This window comes from Notechis scutatus, chromosome 15 (genome assembly GCF_049901735.1).
Source record: "Notechis scutatus isolate UNSWTSFEM ecotype Mainland chromosome 15, rNotScu1.2, whole genome shotgun sequence".
Lineage (NCBI taxonomy): Eukaryota > Metazoa > Chordata > Lepidosauria > Squamata > Elapidae > Notechis > Notechis scutatus.
In genome coordinates, this window is record NC_142023.1 from 9,194,256 (window position 1) to 9,217,858 (window position 23,603).

The 23,603-nt window shown below is 45.6% G+C and overlaps 1 protein-coding gene across 3 annotated transcripts in view; it reads right to left on the bottom strand.

Annotated features, from left to right (window-relative positions):
* Nucleotides 1-5,933: 5,933 nt before the first annotated feature.
* The window catches only part of SCAI (suppressor of cancer cell invasion), a 32,309-nt gene continuing 14,639 nt past the window's right edge, over nucleotides 5,934-23,603 (bottom strand). For 2 of the 3 annotated variants that reach the window (XM_087944174.1, XM_087944173.1), the window contains 14 exons: nucleotides 23,092-23,178; nucleotides 21,257-21,364; nucleotides 20,753-20,849; nucleotides 20,559-20,657; nucleotides 19,732-19,884; nucleotides 18,959-19,060; nucleotides 17,982-18,083; nucleotides 17,031-17,109; nucleotides 14,384-14,483; nucleotides 13,426-13,507; nucleotides 11,255-11,327; nucleotides 7,983-8,156; nucleotides 7,230-7,330; nucleotides 5,934-6,666 (listed from right to left, as the gene is read on the bottom strand). In XM_087944174.1, the coding sequence (XP_087800300.1) occupies nucleotides 6,517-6,666; nucleotides 7,230-7,330; nucleotides 7,983-8,156; nucleotides 11,255-11,327; nucleotides 13,426-13,507; nucleotides 14,384-14,483; nucleotides 17,031-17,109; nucleotides 17,982-18,083; nucleotides 18,959-19,060; nucleotides 19,732-19,884; nucleotides 20,559-20,657; nucleotides 20,753-20,849; nucleotides 21,257-21,364; nucleotides 23,092-23,178 (1,507 nt within the window). In that variant the 3' untranslated portion in view covers nucleotides 5,934-6,516. The remainder of the gene's footprint in view (nucleotides 6,667-7,229; nucleotides 7,331-7,982; nucleotides 8,157-11,254; nucleotides 11,328-13,425; nucleotides 13,508-14,383; nucleotides 14,484-17,030; nucleotides 17,110-17,981; nucleotides 18,084-18,958; nucleotides 19,061-19,731; nucleotides 19,885-20,558; nucleotides 20,658-20,752; nucleotides 20,850-21,256; nucleotides 21,365-23,091; nucleotides 23,179-23,603) is intronic. The other variant, XM_087944175.1, reaches the window with a different exon arrangement.

Genomic DNA, 23,603 nt, shown 5'->3' on the forward strand with positions numbered 1-23,603 from the left:
TATTTCTTCTCGGGCGACATCGAAGCAGATATGTGGGTTGGTTGCTGACAAGTGTTTCTTGTTCCCTTGGACACCTGGGTCAGGTCTCTATAGAGGATCACCTTGTTAGGTTGAAAAATTCAGTCATGCTGGTACTGTCTTCCCGTAAGTCGTCAAATTGAAAGAAGTCGACAGAAGTAGGAATGGGGCAACTCGCTCCAGCCAACTCGCCATGGCCAAGTCAACTCAACATGGCTAACTCGCCACGGGCCAATTCAACACTTATGTGAAGTAAATTTAATTTCTTTTTAAAATTTTGGTCATTCACATTTCATTTTCGTTCCTTCTTTTGCATCCTTTCTTTAAATGATTCTTTCCTCTTCATTTAAGTGACAACTCTTGTCTTGTAGCAAGTCGGCCATGGGGAATTGTCCTAGATCCTACAGAAGTTGCCCCATATCATGCTCAAAAAAAAAAAAAAAGAGAGAGAGTTGAACTCTTTAGGAACCAAAAAAATAAAAAATAAAAGACACCTCCACAAACCACAGTGTGAATGATCAACGATCGGCCATCCGGTGGGGAGAGAAAATTAGAAAGAAAAAAGAAATAAAAGGAAAGATGGATGAACCGCTATATGGCTTACATAATTCTGATGTGTTAAAGAGACAGACGCGTGTACAAGGGTTTTACAGGAAACAGATTTCCACATCAACTAGACTTTATGGTGCAGGTGCCATTAATTCCTGGCAGGTCGAGGAGGGGTGTGCGGGGAGCCATTTACAAGGATTTAAACCAAAATACCCCCGTCCTTCCCGCCTGAAAAATTCTCAGCATTGAAGGGAAGAGGAAAAATAATAAGAAGAGTGTCAGATCAGGAATGTCGTAGAAATCTCAAGTCATTGCATGGATAGGTTGGCACCAATACGTAGACAGGTATCAGAGGTGGCATGGTGTACAGGAGCGATGTATGTACAGCGTCACGACATGCACTACAGAATAGCAGCACCGCGAACAAATTTAGGCCAAATGTAAAACGGTTGTGCTTCCATCCCTTTAGAGGAGATGCTAAGAGAAAAACAGTTGTGTATGTGCCCTACCACTTGCGTCACTCTTCAAAAACAAGTCGGTTACAGACTAGCGTTGCCTAGATAATTTTTTTAAAAAAACAAACCACTCAGAAGGCAAAAGGTTTTTATCACGACTTCCAAATACGGGGTTGCATTTTTAGGAACAAAACCCAGACATGTTGTTTTTTTAAAAAGTCTTTCTTTTTTTTTTAAAGGGGAAGAAAAAAACCCCCAAAGAAACCAAACCCAAGAAAAAACGTTGCTAATATAAGCACGAGGCAATAGAGTGCCTTAGCCAGATTCAAATTGAGAAATGCATGCTAGCGTTTTAGTTCCTGCAAGTTGGTTGGAATTATAGTGCAAATCCTATCCTACTGGAACAAAAATTAGTGTCTGAAAAAGATAGCCTTCCTATACTCATCTTTCTCTCTCTCTCGAAGCTTTTAGCACTGCATTGGGTCCATATTAAGTCATCCACAAACTGAAGGATGAAATCCAGAAAGTCCCTTACTAAGATTTCAATTAATCTGTTCTAAATCTGACTCAACTCATCGTATTACTCAGCAAACATTGACCAGTGGAAACAACAGGTTGTGGTAGTTGTGTTTTTTTTTAATGTGTGCAGCAGGGTTCAGTGCTCAATTCCTGTAAAGTTTTGGATGCATTCTTCAAACGTTCCCACGCAAGCAAAGGACTTAAAGACGATCGCGACAGCTGAGACCATACCACATTTTTTTAAAAAAAAATACAATGAAGTCCAAACATGGGCCAATCAAGAGAATTATAGAAACAAACTAAATTACACATATCCATGCAAAAGTGTTTTTTAAAAAGCCCAAGATCTTGAATTGACCCCCAATAAAAGTCAAGCTGAAAATGACATGTCAAAAATCGGAAGGGAAGGAGGAAGGAAGGAGAAAAGATGGATAGAAAACATTTTAGAGGAATGAATGGAAAGAAGGGAAGAAAGAAGGGAAGAAGTAAAGATAAAAGACGGATAGAAAAATATAAGGAAGGAAGGAAGGAAGGAAGGAAGGAAGGAAGGAAGGAAGGAAGGAAGGAAGGAACTATAACACATCATGTTAAATTTGACTAGAAAGATACCTCCTTCAAAGTAGTAAGTTAGTCCTGGCTTTGTTGTTGTTTTTATTCTCCCTTTATACCTGCACATGTCTATTTAGCTGCCTTGACAGGACAAAGAAAGAAAAGCTGGCTTGTTGTGCTTAAGCTCTAGTAGATGTGTACATTCTATTTAAACAAGGCTTTGGTCCCATCTTGGTTAGGATGTCTATCTTTGTTTTCAAGCTATTTCCTATCTTCATTGAAAGGCCTGGTGAAAGACAGACAGCATGGAGTTGAGATCTGGAGACTGACACCAGAGAAAACACAAATTTCAGCAGTTAAAGCAATTCAGGTGTCAGTGCAATCACCTTCGCAAGAATGCAGTAGCGGGAAAGAGACTTCTCCAAACGCGACCTCTTCCTTCACACAAACCCTACGAGAACAGGATAAGCAGACCCTGATCTGATTCCCAAAACATTTCTTCCTAACAAATCCTTCATAATCTCTCGGAGGAGGAGGAGGAGGAGGAGATGGTTCCAAGTAAAACTGAAAAGAACATAAACTGCTCGAATGCCGTCTAATCAGAATACCCATCTTTCAAGCTCTTTCCTTCTTATTTAGCTTTTTTTCGGTGTCAAACTTGGTTAGTTTTTATAACAAGGGTCTTCAAACTTGCAAGTTTAAGGCTTGTGGACTTCAACTCCCCGAATTCCTGAGCTAACATGACTAGAGGAGGAATTCTGGGAGTTGGAAGTCCACAAGTCTTAAACTTGCAAGTTTGAAGGCCCCTGTTTTATGAGGACCATGTCTGAAATCTACGCCCTTTGGGAAGACCCCTCAGAAAGACAAGACAAATAACTAAAACACACACAAGGGGTTGCCAGGAGCTCAAAACGAGGTCCTTTCCTTGAAATCTGTTTTTCTAGAGCACCCAATGCTGATGGCGAAGCAGAAGTGACAATCTTCAGAGAAGCAGGCACTTAAATTCCTCTCGTCCCCCAGAAAGGGGATGTCAAACCAGAGTCAAAAGCAGAGACATTCTGTGGTTAAAGGGAATGTCTTCTCTCTCCAGGCCTTATGCTTGCAACCTACGTGTAACTGGCAGATACAATAAGATAGCCCTCCTTGACTGGTGTGGATTTCAAGTTGCCCAGCCTTTGGCGATATCTGGAGGACATTAGGTCAGCAGAAGGTACACTAGTAAAGCTTCACCCCCCTGCAAGCGTACGCAGAGGAAATCCAGGTACTAAGGCAAGATGGAGCAAGACCACAGCACAATCCTACTATCACCCTCATCCAGGGATGGGATTCTACCGGTTTGGACCGGTGATCAATTTGGTCGCGACCACCTGTCCTGGCTCTAGTCTGTCCTTTATTTCTGTGTATTGCAGCTCAGCTGTTTTACTCACCGGGGCTGCAGTAGGAGGTAAGTATCAGAGCTGAAAATGGGCGGTGTTCAAACACTGGCCGCGCACTCCCCAAACCAGCTGCTGCTACACCGGTTGAATCTCACCCCTGCCCTCATCATGTAACTAGAGACACCAGCGAAACACTGAACTCCAACAAAGATGTTTCCCAGAATGTGGTGACAGAAAGGGTCTTTAAGTCAACTTCGTCCAGAATGACCTCATTGGAAGTCAACTTGGGAAGACGCCCAAGGAACTCAGCAATGAGGGGGTTGAAGCCTCCGGCTGGAACAGCCCACCACCTGTCTGCTGACTCATGACAACCTGAAGGGCATTTCTTAACTATGTCACCTGGAGGGCGTGACTTCGGTTCAGAACCTACATAAACCTCTTCTTCTTCTTCTTCTTCTTCTTTCTTTAAAAAAATTGTACAACAATGGTTCCGAGGGATCCTTATATTTATAAATATATCTACATATTTACATGCACACATACACATTTACAACTCGGCAGGCGGAGCACAGGTAGGCAGATGCGTGACGAGACACTGCTGCACCCAGACTTGTCTTTGACGAACCATAACTGGGCGGACATGACAAAGCACCACAGAAGGAAACCGCGCTGCGCCTAGACCAAACCGAACGCCATTAAAAACACAAGTTTGCTATGAAGCTGCTTATTTTGATTGCCAAGTCAACAATGAAGGCATTTCAGAACCAGAACTACCTCCTTCGTTCCCTTCTTCCTCCTTTCTTTTCTTTTTTCTTCCTCAAAAAGGAAAAAGTAAAACACAACACCTATAGTATCTTCATTGCACTTTAGGCCCGACCCTAAGGCACCTTCTTGCTCTCTCCCCCAAGGTTGCCTTTCTTCATTACGGCAACCGCTTCCCAACCTTGCTACTTCTTAAAAGGGCCAGGTGCCGTGTCCTTGCTTGCGAAGCGGCTTGTAGGACCCCTGGAAGAAGCAGATGTTGAGATTAAAAACTGTATTTCCTTGGGCATCTGGACCAAGAGGAGGGACTCCTCCTTCCTCGGTCCTCCTCCTTCCAGCCTCGTTCCACCCTAGCTACCGCAAGGATCCCATTTGCTCAAGGTGAGCTTCTCAACTTTTCAAAAGCAACCTCTTAATATATTGGGGAATACGCTTCCTCGGAGATTCCCTACCACCCTTTAAAAAAAAAAAAAAAGAGCAGTGGACTTGTGCGCTCACTCTAGCTTAGTCCAAATACATTGGATTTCATCCATGTACTCCTTTGGCAGGGGGAGGGGGAAAAAAAGCATAGGATGGGGGTCTTTGAAAACAGCAGCACATGCACACCAAGCCCACATCATGATTTCCTCAGATCTCCTCCTCAATCTTGATGTCTGAAGATGCTTGTCCCATTTTCCCATCTACAGGACTTCTTCGCTGGGCTCCAAGCATTAAACATTATCCTTCAGGACCACTGTTGTTCTAGCTACGTCAAGCCCAAATCACTGGGAGGCCGATTGTAGGCCAAGAAATGCAAACTTGAGGTCCTTCCATGAAAGCTTTGGAGATAGGTCTTGCTTCTTGAGTTGTTTGCCCCCTTAAAAAACCAGATGGTAAAGACCATTGTCTTCTCCACCTCTTCCCAAGAGAAACTCTTCCTCGCCTTTTCCCAAAAGTTCATCACACCAAAGTTTCCTCTTGAGATCTTATTCGTCTTTCTCTTTGTCTAGCAACAGCTCTGGAAGGTAGACATTTCTCACTGCCAGTTAAGAAGGTGAGATGAGGAGCCTTCTCTTAATTTTTCCCCCCTCTTTTGAGCAGCTTGAACACAGAGGCGAGGCAGTGATTGTTCTCTCTTTTCTTCACCGGGTGAACTTCTGCCCTCAAAGTACGAACGGGATGAAAGCCGCTCTTTCAGAAGTTGAGGTGGAGGGATTGGGGAAGAATCATCATCAAGAGAATCTTCCATATTGCAGTGAGAATTGACCATGGTTTGCGTGCAGAGAAAGGGATGGAATTTTGTTTTTTGTTTTTTCCTTGTGACTTAAAAGCCCAAACTGAAGGGATGCACAGAGGGTGGTTCATAATCTTTGGATGTGATAATGGGCCGAAATTCTAGGTTTTGAGGGATAAAGTCCAGCTACCTTAGCCAATGTGCGATATAGGCTGATTTCTCAAAAAAAAAAAGAAAAAAAGAAATACCCCACAAAACTTATGGACAGCGCTGTATGTTCTTAAGTGTACACAACCATCTCTTCAACTGAGCCGGATTCTTTTTTTTTTTGAGGGGGGAAGGTATTAATGAAGCCTATTGACTTCAACTCACGCTTATTGCTGTCCGCTTTGTACCATTTGAAGTCCTGCCGTTCAGGATTTAAATCTTTGGGGAAATAGAAGATTAATATATATTTTTTCCTGGGTTTTTTTTTTTTTTTTGGTTCCCTCCTCTGTTCTTTTTTTTTTTTTTCCTCTTTTTTTTTTTTTTCCTTTTTGCTTTTGGATTTTTAAAAACAGTACAAAAATAAAGGATTTGCACAACGAGGGCTTAAAAGTGACTGGCTGCATTTCATTCTCGAGGGAAGAATGGATGGGTGGTGTTGTTGTTGTGTGGCCAGTGACGTCTTCCAACTCAAAACAAACAAACAAACAAAAAAAAAGCTTCAAAACCCACCAGATTGTTTCAGTCTAAAATTGTAAAACTTTCGTGTGTGCGCTGGGGGGGTTGTTTTCTTTCTTCTTCTTTTTTTATCAAAATCGAATCCATGCAGAATAGAACAGCTGGGCAAGTGCCCCCCTCCTTTCTTTCCATTTTACTTTTTTTTTAAAAAGAAAATATATATATATAACACCGTCAAGTTCCAAAATAAAACTCAAGTAAATTCCTTTGTCTCTCTGTGTGTGTATGTGTGTGTGCGTGGATGTTCACGTTTAGAAAACTGCACCATTTCCAAAAAAAAAAAAAAAACTTGTTGTTTTTTTTTGCAGTGAGGGTTTAAAAGACCTCCAGACGATGATGTGTTTCTCCGCACTTAATAATCGTCGAGGGTGGTCTCCAAAAATACGTTTCGGACATCCAATATTGAAGCCAATTCCAAAATGTGCTTTTGGAGGTGTGGGTTTTCCACGGTTTCATCCCTGGGCAGCTGCGGGTACGATTCGGGATAATTCCTCGTTTCCTGCTGGAGGAAGGAAAAGGAAGGGAAAATAAGAAAACAGCCACAAAAGGCAACAGAGCGGCTTCTGAAAAGGACATTGGAAACGCAGAATACCAAATTACAGCTGGAACAAAACGGCAATACGAAAGTCGTGGTACAAAGGATAGTGGTATCGCCGTGGCTTTGAAACGCTTCGAATTTGGTACTTCATACATTTTGACGTGAACGTTTTGTCCCGATACGCATCATTTTTGGGGTACTTAATGCAGAAGTGTGTTACATTATTCCTAATAGGAAAAAAATTGTCTGGTATTCATCATTTTTAGTACTCATTGTGCCCCCTGCCCAATTAGGATCAATTAACAATGAGTATTGAGGTACAATGAAACATTTTAAGTCTCCAATAAAATTGAGCTGAAACTCAGGGGAAAGTATTTGAAATAGGGAAACTCTGCAAACCCTTCAGCCCTTGCCCAATTTGACAGGAAGAAAGGGAGGAAGGGAGGAGAAAAGGAAGGAAGGAGAGAAGGAAGAAAGGAGGGAGGGAGGGAAGGAAGGAAGGAAGATTGATTGATTGATTGCCATACCCGGAAGATTTTGTGCATTCTCATGGTGGCTGAGCAGAAAATAAACCTTGTTAGAAGCAAGCGCAGGAATTCATCTCCAAAAAACTGGAGGAAGGCCTGGTCTATAATGAGGGGGGAAAGAAACAGAGAAAACTGAAATTAGAACACAGGTCGTCCTTAATTTTTGACCATTCATTTAGATAGAACCATTTGAAGTTACAATGGTGCTGAAAAAAAAGTCAACATACAATGTCCTTCAACTTATACTTGACTCCATCTAGCTCAACTTACTTCAACCTGTATCTGCGTCATATACCTAACACGATGTACTCCAGCTTATAGCCAACACAATGTACTTCTACCTAACATAATCTATGTCAATTTATCAACTGATACGTTACCTTCACAATGACTCCACCGATCTACCATGAGCAATATATGGTAGCTGCTTTGAGTTTCTTTTGGTTTTTATTTTACCAGGATTCGGAAAGATTTCCCACCCTCTCTACGTTCTCTTGACAGTTCTAGCACACAACATCCCCTCACTTCTTCATCCAAGTCATTCATGGGAACATGGGAGATGAAAATCGGAATTCTAAGGCACCGGAGTATGAGTAACCACGTGGCGGTCAAATCAGCTCTTGGCCTATCAAACGAACAAACTATCTGGTTTATACACGAGCTGCCAGTCTTTACACACGAGTTGCTAGTATATTGACACACGAGTTGCTAGTGGTTCAGGTGTTTGCCTCTTTCTTTCCTTCCCAAGCATACCTATGGAGCGGGAATGAGTCAAGAGTTGTGCAATATCCCGGTTGATTTTACGAAGGTAATCGTGACATTTGTCCCAGAGTCCTTTGCGCATGCTGGATAATCCGGAGACAAACAGGAATGCCATCAGAGGGTTGTTCAGGAAGAAAGTGAAGAGGCTTCCTCGTTGTGACTGATCTATAAGACAATAAAAACGAATGACTGCATCACACTGCGTTCAGCAGAAACAAGGCATGAGCGAGAGAGACAGAGACAGAGAGAGACAGAGAGAGAGACAGAGAGAGAGAGAGACAGAGACAGAGACAGAGAGACAGAGAGAGACAGACAGAGAGAGAGAGAGAGAGAGAGAGACAGAGACAGAGACAGAGACAAAGAAGTGACTCACAATGACAATTCTGAATTCTCCACCGTTTTTGAGAAGTTTTGAGCAGATATTTTATCCCTTGTGGTTAGGATAATTTATAATAAAGAGTTTGGTAGCTTTAATAATGATCCTTTTATATTACTGTCCCCCTATTTGGGGGTGAATTACACAACCACACGAGTCCCTTTGCAAATTGGTAGCATAGAAACAAAATTGAATGAATTAATCCGTAAGAGTCTTTGGGAATGCTAGGGGGTGGGGTTGCTTTCTCTCTCTCTCTCTCTCTCTCTCTCTCTCTCTCTCTTTTTCTTTTTCTCTTTTCCTTCTTTTCTTTCTCCTTCTCTCTTTCTTGCCCTTTCTTTGTCTCTCTCTGTCTTTGTTTTACTGTCTCTCTCTCTCCTCTCTTTGTCTCTTCCCTTTCTCTTTTCTCTCTTTCCTCTCTCTCTTTTCTCTCTTTCCTTTCTTTCTCTCTCTCTCTCTCTCTCTCTCTCTCTCTCCTCTCTCTGTGCTGGAGACATTCACCGTTTGGTTTGGTACTGTGGCTGTCGTTGTTGTTTTTAAAGGGGAATATCCTGTTTCCGGCCTTACTCCGGACCAGTTCTTCTCAACCTTGGTGGGACCAAGATTGTGGGGAGGGAGGGAGGATGTCAACTCCCCAGAATTCCCAAGCCAGGGAATTCTGGGAGTTGGAAGTCCAGCCATTTTAGAGTCGCCAACTTTGAGAAAACATGGCTCCGTTCTCGACTTAATGAGCACAACCAAGCCCTCCAAATTTCTGTGGCTAAGCGAGGCAGTCGTTCAGTGCGTTTCGCCACTGCTGTTAAGTGAACCCCTACAGTTGTTACGTCAGCAACGTGGTCATTCCGTGAATGTAACTTTGCTTGTAATGGCAAGTCATGTAATATATCTATCTATATATATAGTGTTTTTTTTCCAGCATTCTCCCAGGAGCACCAGAGAGATTTTCCCCCTTCGTGACGGAGGAGAACTTACCTCTAAAAGCCAGACGGTGAAGTCTCCGGCTCCTCTCATGCCTTCACAGCTGACCACCAGTTTCCCTGGGTCACAAATTATGTCACCAGACTGGACTTCATGCTGGGAAGGAGGTGGGGAAGGGGCGTCTCTCTCTCTCTCTTTTTCTCTGAGAGTGACACACCTCTCCACCCGTTACAGTTTATGGGGACTGGAAAAACGGGTGGGAAAATTAATTGGTATCGAGCGCCTTTCCAAACCAGTCCATTTAGTTAGCTCCCAACCAAGATGTGCTAAGGAGGTCCCACAGGGGCCTGTTTTCCAGAAGCAAGTGGACTTCCTTGTTTGCCTTTGAAGAGGTTTCGCTTCTCATCCAAGAAGCTTCTTCCGCTCTGGCTGGAAGGTGGGGAAGGGAAGGATTGATACTCCTTGCAGACGGCTGGTCATTTGCATCCTTTTGAGAGAGGCATTGAGGCCCCTTGGAGGTTTGCCTGGATCCTCAGGGTCACCCAAGTGGTGCAAATGGATGTGGAACCTTCTACAAACACAGTTTCTATTGGCACCACTCAGGTGAGCCTGAGGACACAGGCAAACTTCCAAGAGGCCTCAACAACACACTAAAAGGATGCAAATGATCAGCTGTCTGCAAGGAGTATCAATCCTTCCGTTTCCCCACCACCACCATCCAGTCAGAGCTTCTTCAAAGAAAAAACAAAGAAGTCCAGTTGCCTCTTGGGAAAAAAGCACCTCTGGGACAACCATGATTCTGGATGATGGAGAATCTCCACAGACACTTGCTAAGAAGCCAGAAATGTTGCCGCTAAGTCAATCCCAACCGACCAAGTCAGCTAAAGCTTGGCTTGAAAGAAAACAGCTGTGAAAATCCACACCCAGTGCAACCCTCTGCACGAGTAATCTTTGTTTCAATGACGTCGTAACTTTGCACGGTCGCTAAATGAACCGTTGTAAGTCAAGGACTACCTTTAATGAGGACTTTGCTTCCCCCCCCCCCAGGAAGTTTTGATAAGAGGACCTCTGCAGTTTAAATTCCAGCCTGTCTCCAATAAAAACTCAACTGGAGAGGCCTGGAAACTCCGCTCTACATTCCAACGAAAAATTCAAGGACTCCCGATTCCAAGATAAGCTACATTCCTGGGCTCCGTCCCAGTTTTCTTTCCTTCGTTTTCTCTCCTCCTGCCTCACTAAAAGCCTCCAAGAATTGTGCAATGGGCAAAAGACTTTGGCTGGCCCTTTATGATGTTGGTTGGGCAGGTGTGAAATTCTTATTTTTAAGCCTACCAACTGGACGGACATTATCAGAAGCGGCTGGCTTCCTGGCTTCGTTGCCTGACTCAGTAACATCATCAGTGCGCTTATAGGCAGTCCATGACTTACAACCGTCACTGAGCCCATGCCTGATTTTTACGACCCTTTTTAATAGCGGTCGGTAAGCAAACACGGCGGCTGTTAAGCAAATTCGTTGTCCACGACGGATTTCTTCTCTTTTTTTTTTGCCAGAAACTGGAAGTACAGGTAGCCCTCGGCTTACGACTACAATGGAGCCAACAACGGTTGCTAAGCAAAACAGTTATTCAGGGAATTTTCTCCCATTTTACAACAATCTACAGTCGTTAAGCGAATCCCGGCAGCTGTTAGGTTAATAACCCGGTTGTTCAACGAATCTGACTTAGCTCGTCAGAAGGTCGCAAAAGGGGAAAATCATGTAATCCCCGGGACACTGCGGACTCGTCGTAAATACAAGTCTGCGGCCAAGCGTCTGAATTTGGAATCCCGTGACAGGGGCAGCTGCAACGGCCGTTAAGTCTGAAAAGTCCCCCCCCATTTTTCCAGTGCCGTCGTAACTTCGAACAGCCGCTAAATGAACTGTCGTAAGTCGAGGACTACCTGCCAACCATCTCGCCATCCCATGACTGCCTACCTTGCAACGCTTTCGGATACGTGGTGGGAGAAAGCAAGCAGACCAGCGGCTGCCCGAACAAATTGGTGAAATTCTAGAAGGGAAGCAGGAAAAGGCATCTCAGAGACAGTTTTGCTCAATAATAATAATAATAATAATAATAATAATAATAATAATAATAATAATAACAACAATAATAACAACACCCAGGACTTAATATTCAGACCCTTGGGAAGGACTCAATAGGTAAGACAAAAACCCTAAACCCAGTCTGAACGCAAGAAGCATCTGTTTACATTTGTGCATCAGGAAAACATATGGACGACACAACGGGATATTTTCCCCGGCGTGGAAGGCCCTGCTGGGAAGCAAAACTGCTTTTTCTTGCCAAGGAATGTTATTTTTTCTTCTCTTCTTCTTCTTCTTAGCATATTCCTCACGGCGGGAACGATAAGAGGTGGACGCTGTGAATATTGAGCAGGTGGTAAACCCCCGGAATAGGGGGAGGGGAGAGAGGAAGTCCCCGACTTACGACCCCAATGGAGCCCAGAATTTATGTCGCTCAGCAAAGAGAGAGTTGTTTGGGCTGGTTGTGCCCCCATTTTACGACCTTTCTGGCCACGGTTGTCTGCAGTTGTTAAGTGAGTCGCGCGGTTGTTAAAACCGAATCGGACTTGGCTGGTCAGAAGGTCACAAAGGGGGAGACACACACACACACAGACAGAGGGACACTGCAACCATCGTAAGTACATGTCAGTTGCCCAGTGTCACAGTGGCCGAACTTTGATCACGAGGGGTCAGACCAATACGTTTCCTTAAACTAATCCCTCCTAAAATGATATATTGAAAACCAGCAAGGATAATCTGGATAATATTCATCTCCCCGGCCTGGCTCCTCTTTCTTCCTCTCTTTCTCTTTTTTCTCTTTCTCTCTCTCTTCTCTTTCTTTCTTCTCTTTCTCTCTTCTCTTTCTCTCTTTTCTTTCTCTCTCTTATTCTTTTCTCTCTCTTCTTTCTTTTTCTCTCTTTTCTTTTTCTTTTATTCTTTCTTTTTCTCTTTCTCTCGCCCTTTTTCTTATTCTTTCTTTCTCTATCTCTTTTCTTTCTCCCTCTTTTCTTTCTCTCTTCTCTCTCTCCCTTTCTTTCTTTCTCTTTTCTTTCTCTCTCTCCCTTTCTTATTCTTCTCTTTCTTTCTTTTTTCTTTCTCTCTCTTCCGTCCTTCCTTTCTGCCTTTCTTCCTTATTCTTCTCTTTTTTCTTCCTTTCTCTCTTTCTCTCTCTCTCCTCTCTCTCCCTTTCCTCCCAGTCTTTTAGCAATGTGCCGATTAAGCAAAGCGCTCCTGACCAAGACGGAAGGAGCTCAAGCAGATTTATGAGCTGAAGGGGGGGAGGGGGGGAGTGGAGGGAATTCCTGTCTGCAGGTCTGTGCAAAATAGCAGCCAGGGCAGAGTTGCTGGCCTTAGCAAAAAGGGAGAAAATACGAATGGAGTGGCGGAAATAAATAAACAACGCCTGCCAGAAAGTGCTCTGCAGAGCTGGCCAGCTCAGTGGGCCAGGTTCTGTGATTCCGCAACGGCCCATCCCTCAAAGCAAGCCTTGTGAATCACAAGAGGTGGGTTCCCACGACCAAACAAACTCCCAAAGGAAGGGTAGCTGCAGGGCAGACTCCCCTGCGGTCCTCGATGCTTTGATCCATAAGGAACGTTGGAAAACCAAGAACAGCCTTTTGTTTATATTCCACCTTTATCGTTTCTTTATAAATAAAGCAGTGGATGTAGCTGAGGCTCCTTCCGCCTCTTATTTTCCCCACAACAGCCCTGTGAAGTGGGCTGGACTGAGAGAAAGAGGAATTGGCCCAAACTCGCCCAGCTGGCTTTCATGCCTAAGGCAGGACTAGAACTCATGCCATCCAGGTCTCTTTTTTCTGGATTATTGCTCCAAAAGAGATGCTTTGTGCAGAACCCAAACTCAAGTTCAGGTTTTCTCATCTACAACCCTTTAGATTTGGGGAGGGAAATAGATTTACAGTTTACTCTTCATTTGCAAGTTAAGGGCTAGATCCAAGAAAGAAAATATTCCTCAAATGTTAAGCTAATTTCCTTGTCTTGGCCTCCTCATGCCATTCCGTACGTAAGCCCAGGATTATCCCTGGTTGATATGCTCAAGAGGACTAGTAACTCTTAAACAGGCTTACCTTGTAGGCAACGCTGTTCGAGGAATCCACTATGACGAACAGAGGTTTCCTGGTGAAAGGGTAGAGATCACCAGGGTGCAAGCTGGAAAAAAAGGGGGTGGGGGTGGAATCCAGAATGTGTAATATATATATATAATTTTTCAAAGGAGAGAAAGAGAGGAAGGGAGGAGGGAGGGAGGAAAAGGGGAAGGAAGGAGGAAGGAAGTAGTTAAGGGGAAGGAAGAAGAGAGGAAGAGGAAGGAAGGAAGGAAGGAAGGAAGGAAGGAAGGAAGGAAGGAAGGAAGGAAGGAAGGAAGGAAGGAAGGAAGGAAGGAAGGAAAAAGGAGGAAGTAGCAAGGGGAAGGAGAGAAAGAGGAAGGGAGGGAGGGAGGGAGGGAGGGAGGGAGGGAGGGGAGGGAGGAGGGAAGGAAGGAAGGAAGGAAGGAAGGAAGGAGGAGGGAGGAAGGAAGCCATTGGAGGAAAGTCAAATTCCAGTGTCCGCCCTGAAGCTGGCCTGACCAAGGGCCCTTTGAGACTTCAGAGCTAACGCAATGGAGCTGAGGGATGGGGAGGGGGAAATAGGAGATAGTTGGGGGTGTTGTAGCCAAAACAAAATATTTTCTCTTGGGAACCAAGGACATTCCTGCAGGTGCTCAGAAGGAGGGGTTTGATGTCACCTAGCAACTGGACTGTATCCCGATTGGGCCACGTGACTGGTTGTTTTGGGGAAATGACACACTTTTACTTTTAATCGGGTGAAAAAACTGCGGGAATATTCAGAGTCGGTTTTCCACCAGCCTGTGCCAACAGGGGGTATCCAATAGACCTATTCTCTGACGAAATGGCCTGCCTCAGAGTTTTGTTTGTTTCGGGGGTGTTGGAACCCTGACATCCGGTCCTAAGTGCAGGACTGCCTATATATGATTTTTTTTGTCTACACCCATCGGTCTCGTAGAGGGCCGAGAAACAAACAACTCACCAATGCATTTCCTTGTACAACTGGTTCCGTTTGTGGATTCCGTCCCCGTTTATGATATCCCGGTTGCTATTTGTCAGGACGCCCCCAAAATCGTAGGGACCTGCAGGGAGCAAGTGGGAAGTAAGGACAGCAGCTGGCTTGGCAATGAGATAAACACAGAACACAGGGACCCCCAAAAATCCCAGGAGGAAGAATTCCGACAGTAGTTGAAAGTAGCATACAGATGACTAGCTGGACAATAAACCTTGGCTTGAAACCATCCATCTTAAGGCTGCCAAGTTTGAGAAGCACCGAGCTGTTTGGAAGTTAAGAGGTTGAAAGAAGGAATATGTGGGTTGCGGTGAGTCCTCAACTTACAGCAGTTCATTTAGTGGCCATCCAAAGTTACAACGGCACTGCAAAAATGTGACCTACAACTGTTTTTCACAGCGGCTACCCTGTGATCCTGGGATCAAAATTCGGACACGTGGCAACTGGCATGTACTCAATGTCGGTTGCAATGTCCCGGGGGGTGTCATGGGATCCCCTTTTGTGACCTCCATGGGGAAGCCAGTTTCGTTTAACGACTGGTGACTTAGCATATCACCTGCAGTAGTTCACTTAAGCAACCGTGGCAAGAAAAGTCGTAAACATGGCAAAATTCACTTAAGAAATGTCTCGCTTAGCAGCAGAGATTTGGGGCTCTGCTGTAGCCGTAAGTTGAGGACTGTCTCTTAAGGTAATGAAGATTTAAGAGCTGAGCAACTGCTGTAAATGCTGATGCAATGAGGATGAGCCAGCAGGGCTACTGCCACTTTAAGAAGCTGTCTATATAAAGGAGGCCATGAGAGGGCGTCTTCTCTCTCCTCGTGTTCTCTCTCCATTGTAGTTCTCCGTGTAGAGTTGAAGATTGATTGATTGCCAGGTATTTGCCTAACACGTGTATGTATGTATACAGCTGTCTTGCATAGAAACCACTGTTAAAAGCTGACACTGCCTCTATGTTTCGAATAACCCAAATGGAGACAAACCTTGTTCACGCCCAACCGAGTTGGGTGGGAAAGACGATTGTATAAATCAGTGTTAGATGCTGCACTATATGCCCCATTCTCCATTGGAGGGTCTGATTGGGAACTCTTAACACAGAGAGAGCAAGGCGATTGCAAAGAATTGGCATTGGCTTGAAGGCATCTCATCAGTCACTCAATGCACCCTTTTAAATTGAGAGCCAAAGCCACGTTATCCGTAACGGCTCTTGGTCGTCCAGAAGTCCAAGAATTACTCTGGTCAGATGGACCTCCTGCGTTGGATATGTTCCTTCATGCATCTCAAACCAGGGCATAGTTCATTGGAGTTTTTCTACAGACCAAGGCTTGCTGTGACGTGCCGTCTTAATCACGGTCTACAGAGACCAAAGTGAGCAGAAACTTCTGCAATACTTGGGTTTTATGAGATGGCGCCGAAAGCTTTGGATGGCCTTGAGCTGCAGTTCCCATTCTACTTAAAAGCATCCGTAAGGTAGACATCTCAAGGGCTTTCCCAAAGTTAGAGGTAGAGGTTGGTCTGTCAACTACCAGAGACAATGAGATCACAAAACACAGACCACAAAAGAACAGAATAACGGAGTTGGAAGCAACGTTAAAGGTCTTCTAGCCCAACCCCTTGCTCTAACAAGAGATAGAAGAGACCCAGCACCAAAACACACTCCGCAAACCCCGTAAACAACTTTTCCAAAGCTATTTCGGGGCGGGCGGGACCCGCAACCTTTACCTCTATTGTTTTGTAGGGTTTTGTTGGGGAAAATGAGTGAGAAAGACTCTGGAAAAGTTTTATGATTCATGCAAGGCAGATGTAATAAGCATGCGTTTTATAAAGGAATGCAAGTCTCAAAACGGATGGGATGAAGTGTGGGTGCAACGTCAATGCCAAGGGAGCCCTTGGTTGGGGACAGATCCGGTCCCACCAGATCCTTAATTTTTCTCCAAGGATTTAGCAGCAAATTTTTTAAAAGTGGGAGGAAGAGGAGGAGGAGGAGGAGGAGCTGGGAGGGGGAGGGGGCAAGCAACAGATAGTCCTTTGACCAAGGAAGGACACAGAAGTGAGGACCGGAGGACGGAAACTATCACGGTCGTGAGAAAGGCTTGAACTGTCATGACCAACAAGGAAAACAGCCACCATGTCACCCCAAGGCCAGGTTGGAAAGCTCCTAAAGGCCAGGTGTTCCCCAGGCCAGGTAAAGCAAAAAAAAACATCAGGATTTCTGATAGGTTAGGTGGTATGACCCACAACAGTCCATAAGAACGTCTCTGCTTCATCACACTCTACCAGATGTTCTCCATAAGGAGCCCCAAAGCATCGTCGACCCTTCTTCTCCAGAGGGACACGTCCCTGAATGACATGTCCCATTGGCGGTAGGGCGGGAAGGGTTCCAGCTGAGGTCTCCACCCCACGAAAGGGGGTGGTGGTGGAGAAAGGACCAGACTTGGGGTCACAATCTTCTGGGCCCAAAGAGTGGAAGACCCCCCCCCCCCACAAGACCCAATGAAGGGAAACATCCACTTCTCCGGAGAGAAGGCTTAGGGTTAAGCATGGAGGCCGCCTTGCTGTCCTTAAACTGGAAAGAGAATTCAAGCCCTGTTCACGACAGGAAGCATTCCTTTATTTGTACCTTCACTATCCGAACGACCTGAAGGGAAGACGCCGGTGGCTGACAAGTAGATCAACAGCACGCTGTTGGCAGGCAGCTCCTGAAAAAGGGGACCAGGAGAGAGAGAGGAGGGAGGCAAGGAGAAAAGATGGATAGAGAATATTTTGAGGAAGGAAGGAAGGAAGGAAGGAAGGAAGGAAGGAAGGAAGGAAGGAAGGAAGGAAGGAAGGAAGGAAGGAAGGAAGGAAGGAAGGAAGGAAGGAAGAAGAAAAGATGGATAGAAAAATATTTGAGAGGAAGGAAGGGACGGATGGGAGGAGGGAGGGAAGAAAGAGAGGCGGAAGAAAGGAAGGAACAAAGGAACGGACGAAGGGAGGGAGGAAAGAGGCAAAAGGGAGGGAGGGAGGAAAGGAGAAAAGATGGATAGAAAATATTTTGAGAGGGAGGAAGGAAGGAAAGAAAGAGAAAAGAAGATGGATAGAAAAATATTTGAAGAAAGAAGGGAGGGAGGAAGGGGAGGGAAGTCAAGAAGATGTATTTGGGAAAAGAGACATGTTTGAAGATCTTTTGTCACAGGTTCACCCAAAACCCAAACAGATAAATCTAGGGGAGAACAAGCTACATCAACCCCCCCCCCCCAAGCTAATTCTCTTAAGTCAAGCAAATTCCTTCTGGAAAACAAGGTGAAACCCTCATAGAGTTTTATTCATATTCACAGAGAAAAATATCTGCGGCTCGGGGTTGAACTGTGGGGTCCCTGGTGCTCTCTTGAGCCTGGTTGTTTTCTAGCAGACGTTTCATGACCCAAGTAGGTAACCTCATCAGTCTGCCTTGTTTCCTATGCAGGGTCACCATCACCTTCTCTGGACAACATCTTGACCTCACTGAGCTTATTACTGCCTCCAGGGAGGGACAGGTGAGATTGAACCTCCTATCAGAGGATGGGACCAGCCTCACCTCTGCTTCACAAACCTTAAATGACGCTGCAAGGAAAGTGTAGAGCTGGCTGAAAGTTGGCTTGTACAACAAGTATTTGTGAGGGTTTTCTCTTCTGGCTGGTTTTTCGGTGCTTTCCTGCGGAAGAAAAAAACACACCTCCTTAAAGAAGTTCCGTGTGTGTGTGTTTGTGTATGTGTTTATTTGTTTGTGTGTTTGCTTGCTTATATAATATATATTATGCAATATATATATATACATATGTTTATAGTATATATATATATATATATATATATATATATATATATATATATATATATATATATATATATATATATATTTTACATGTGTGTGTGTGTGAGTATACAGTGTGTGTGTGTGTGTGTATATATATAATTTTCAAAGGAGAAAAGAAGAAAGGAAGGAAGGAAGGAAAAAGAGGGAGGGAGGAAGAAATAGTAAGGGGAAAAAGAGGAAGGAAGGAAGGCAGGGAAGAAGGAAGGAAGGAAGGAAGGAAGGAAGGAAGGAAGGAAGGAAGGAAGGAAGGAAGGAAGGAAGGAAGGAAGGAAGGAAGGAAGGAAGGAAGGAAAAAGAAGGAGGCAGGAGGAAAGAAGAAGTAAAGGGAAGGAGAGAAAGAGAGGGAGGGAGGGAGGTTGAACCCATTTTGGGGTCATTTTTATTGTGTTAACCTCAACAGAGCAAAACCTAATGGCTCCAGGGAGCTCCAGCCAGCATTCGGAAGACCTAAATTCAAATGTTGCCCCCAAGTTAAGGAATCTCTCTGAGTAATTCTGGGCTGGCAACGCTCTCTTTCTCCTCCCCCCACCTGCCGTAACCTTGGAGCATCCCCAGGGGAAGGGCAGGAGGCGTACGTCAGACTGAAGGCCGGATCTTGGGAGAGGAATACCTACAAGCTTCGGGATGAGCGCTCTGAAGCGCCTGCCACAACGGCTGACCCACACTTCCAAGGAAAACCAGGAGAAGCGTGACCCTATTACGCAGGACAGACTTGCCTGTAGCCCTGGCTTGTTCATCTGTGTCGCAAGGTTCATGGGCTCCCTCTCCAGCGCCTGAAGCATGCGGAACATGTCGATGGTCAGCTCACTGAACTTCACCTGCCAAAGAACCAGGGGGGCATTTTAAACCAGGTTGGAGATGGCCAGGAGAAAGATTCAAAACAAGGCAGGCTCTCATCCCACCAATGCAGCTGACAGGGAGTGGGAGTGTGGCTCCATTGGCTGTGGAGGAAACTGGGGAAGGGCAAAGTCCGGCTGGGCAGAGCAGGAGAGAGGTAGAACAAAGGGGAGAGAGTTCAGAGGAAGACCCAGGCCCACTCCCTCATCATCCTAGGGCACGCAGGGAGGAACGGAGAAGGGAGCAACGTGGGTTGCATGGCTTATGGGGGAGGAAAGGGCCCTGATTCCCTTCATTAGCCACACCTGGGAAGAGAGTTTAAAAGAGAGGCATGCTGAGTGCGGCGTCTGCTGGGAGCAAACGTGAGTTTATCTTGTGTTGACTTTGGTTATCTGCGTTCCGGGCATCCTCCCAACCATGTGGAGTTATTGCCGTTCCTTTTTGTGGACCACTTTTTGGACTTGATTCTCTGCAGCCGAAGGCTGTTCCTGGGAGAGTTTTGTCCCTTTGTTTCAACTTCAAAAGGTCACTAAATGGAACGGTTGTAAGTCAAGGACCACCTATATACCAGCCAATGTCCACTCTGTCAGGGCGACGTGCGGTGACATACGCAAGCATCAAGGCAGGGGGGGAGGGGGAGGGAGAGACCCACCTGATTGTTGCAATTGCCAATAATGAGGGCGTCGGCCAGCGTTAACTGCCCCACAATCATGCCTTGTTCCAGCAAAGGGGCTCCTGTTTCCGACAGGCGGTTGGACAAGATGACCAGAGTGTTGTCATCGTTCAAGACCATGACTGGGTCTGCCTAGAGAGAAGATCGAGATGATGAAGAGTCTGGAGAACCAACCCCAGCAGATGAAGCTTAAGAGATAACATGTGATAACGGCATAAAAATCAGCACGGCCAATGGTTCTTTCCATATAAGTAGTCCTCGCCTTACAACCACAATTGAGCCCCTGTCGACCGCCAGCCCCCTCCGGCAGAGGTGGTGGAGGCGTGGGAGTCAGGGTCAGCATCAAGGCAACTTGGCAGCTCCGAGGGGGAAGAGGGAATGGAGCTGTCAGAGAGGGGGGGAGGGGCGGAGCCTGGGCTACCCGTCAGCCCTCAGATGAAGAGTCAACAGCCCCCAGATCTGGAGGTGGCTGATGAGGAAGAGGAGGAACAGCCGGGTCCAGTGCCTGACATGCAGATGCACAGAAGGCAGAGGAGAGGAGAGCAGTGGAATTCTATGAGCCGGTCCTTGGGACAGAAGAGCCACCGCTGCTAGCGAGGCCCCACCCTTTTTGCAAGATCCACCCAAGCAAGCCAGGTTTTCATTTACCCCACCGAGAAAAAAAAAAATGCTCGAGAAACACATCCGAAAAAGATCCTTCCCTTTTCTTTTCTTTGCTTAAAAGATGGAATGATCTGATGGGAGGGAAATAGCCTCTTTGGGGTGTGGATGAGCAGGAATTTTTGTTAGATCTCCGCAGATCTTACCTCAATGAAAGCGGCCACTTCTTGCAGGACAAGATTCCACTCGACTTGATCCTCGGTGTTGAAACGGTGGGTGTAATCTTCGATCTCATCCGAGAGTTCCTGGGGGGGGGAAAACCAAGACATTCCTTGCAAAGGTCTTCTCTTAAGACCACCACTGGCTACAACCTTGAGTGTCACACCAAGGGGAGACTTGCCTTGACAAGATCCTTGACTACAACCATTTTGTTGAGTAAGAGACAAACCACGATGAACCGGGCGTAATAACGTAGTTTCTTAACCACCAGCTCAGGCCTGCGAAAAGAGGAAAAGCCGACGGGAGGACAACTATGCAGCAAAAAAGAAAATATCTTGCTTCTTGGGAGAGGAAGGTTGAGGGACACCATATTTAGGCTGACTTTCTTCTTCTCAAAAGTCCTAACTGATGATCTATCTTTCTCCTTCTTTCTCCTTTCTCTTTCATTTTGAGTAGCGATGGATGGATGGATGGATGGATGGATGGATGGATGGATGAGGCAAAGCAAATCCCGTGGGGAGAAGGAACTTTCGCTAAGTCCCAGAGATCCAGCCTCAACTGTTGATGGACTTTCCAAAGCCCATGCCCAGAAGAACTTGTCACACCATCCTGTCCCCCCACCAACAGGAGCCACACAACGACAACGCAACATTTCTGGCTTTTTGAAGAATTAAAGAAAACTCACAAGCCTGACCTGTCTTCCTTATTGACTTGGGAGTAGTAAGATCTCTGCCGTATCGCAGAATAGAAGGAGAAAGCTTCGTTCAGATAGCTGGTTTCAGAGGTGCGAAGGCTGTGGAGAAAAGAGGCGCGAGATAAGAAGCGCTCTGCTTCGACTTCAAACGATTTTTTCCCTCCGGCACAATCCTGAGTCTTATTCCTTTCTATTCTGATCAGGTAATAGAGTTGGAAGGGACCTTGGAGGTCTTCTAGTCCAACCCCCTATTCAAGCTATACCACCCTGGACAAATGGCTGTCCAGTCTCTTCTTAAAAACCTCCAGTGTTGGAGCACCCACAATTTCAAGAGACAAGCAATTCCGCTGCTTAATTATCCTCCCTGTCAGGGAATTCCTCCTTCGTTCTAGGTTGCTTCTCTCCTCAGTTAGCTTCCTTCTTACTCTGCCTTCATGTTCTTTGGAGAAGACGTACCAGGTGGTCTACTAAATATCCAAGGTGTCCACCAGAAAGGTGAAGGGGCTAAAAACGAACCACTACAAGAGACCCCGCTAAGCCATGCGGCTTCCAGGGCAACATCAGGGGAAGACCTCCATAGGCATCTTCCGACTGGACATTCTTCTCAGTTGGACTCCAACCTTTAACATGTCCAGCCCAGAAGGCAGGTTTTGGAGAAGTCCAACACTTCCAGAAACGCTCATGTCGAGGAGGACTATTCCAAAAGAAACTACATCACTAGAGTCTTGTTTTTTTTTTTAATCTTATCTGACGAAAGAAGCTTAACTCACTGTAGAAAAGTCATGTATATCATGAAGTGGTGGAATGAAGAACCTCCAACAAATAATGAGACTCCTAGATTTTAATCTGTTTGAAAGCATGCTCGCAAAATGTGGGGATTCAACTACAGGTAGTCCTTGACTTACAGCAGTTTGTTTAACGACCGTTCAAAGTTACTGTTGTGGCCCGCCAGTGGCCAGCAGAGCTGGCGGAAGACTCGGACAGTGAGGAGGTTGGGGAGGAACATGGGTCAGTCCTGGAGTCTGGGGAAGGCTCGGACGAGGGCTCTGCGTCGGAGGCAGAGATGGGGCCAGGGCCACCCGACAATTATCAGCTGCCCTTGGAGTTGGAGATCAGTGGGGAAGAAGAACAGCTGGAGCCTGTTCCAGATATGTGCATGAGCAGAGCTGCCAGGAGAAGGGAACAGTTAAGGAACAAGGGTCGACTTGGGAGTAAGGGCTCAGTTGGACGGTGAATGGCCCCTCCCAGAGGGAATAAAGAGAAGCGAAAGGGGAGTGGGGTTTTGCAGGAGACAATTAGTTAATTCATGAGGGTGAAGATCTGTTCCTGACTTTTTGTCAAATATTGTTTGCCACGGCGTGACGTCTGGAAGATATCGGCCTGGCAACTCTCCAAACCTGATAACGGTCTGTAGTGGTGAAATCTCTTGACAGGCTGTTTGCCGGAACTTTGCTGGAGAGGAATTCACTTTAACCTATATAAATAAAAGGGGTTTGATTGGGACGAGGAGTCGGCTTCGTGGTTTTGGGAAGCCTGGGTCAGAATAGTTACAAGGGCATTGGAAAAAAAGAGACTGATGACCGTTTCCCACACTTATGAACCCGTGGTCACATGATCAAAAACCAGATGTAAGTCGAGAACCACTTGTAACCTGATCGCCCATGCAAGAAAGTTCTGCCTTTGGAGATGCCATCGCAGCTCTTGAGCACATTTTCAGAATCGTTCTGCAAAACGGGTTCAGAACATTTGCAGAAAGGGAATCCCTGCTTTTTGTTAGCTTTGACCCTTCCCGCCCAACCTTCCCTTTCACACATGCAGTTACTTACTAGTAGTGGTAATAAAGCTGCCCAATCTTGGAGGCAATCTCTCCGATCTGCCAGCGCTTCAGGCCGTACCGATTGTCCAGAACTTGTCTTCATTAGTGACCCCACCACCCCAAGAAAAGGAAACCGCAGGTCAGACACTTCAATACACAACCTCTGTACTTTATAGTCTTTCAGGTTTTACTTCCAAAAGTAACAGAATATCAAAGTGACAGAGCTGGAAGGAACCTTGGAGGTCTTCTAGTCCAACCTTCTTCTCAGGCAGGCAGCCCTACATCGTTTCAGACAAATGGTTGTCCCATCTCGTCTTAAAACCTTCCAGTGTTGGAGCATCCACAACTTCTGGAGGCAAGTGGTTCCACAGATGGAATTGGTGCACTTGCACCAAGGCAAATTCTTTGTGTGTCCAATCACACTTGGCCAATAAAGAATTTCTATTCTCGCTGTCAGGAAATTCCTCCTTAGCTCTAGGTTGCTTCTCTCCTTGATGAGTTTCCATCTGTTGCTTCTTGTCC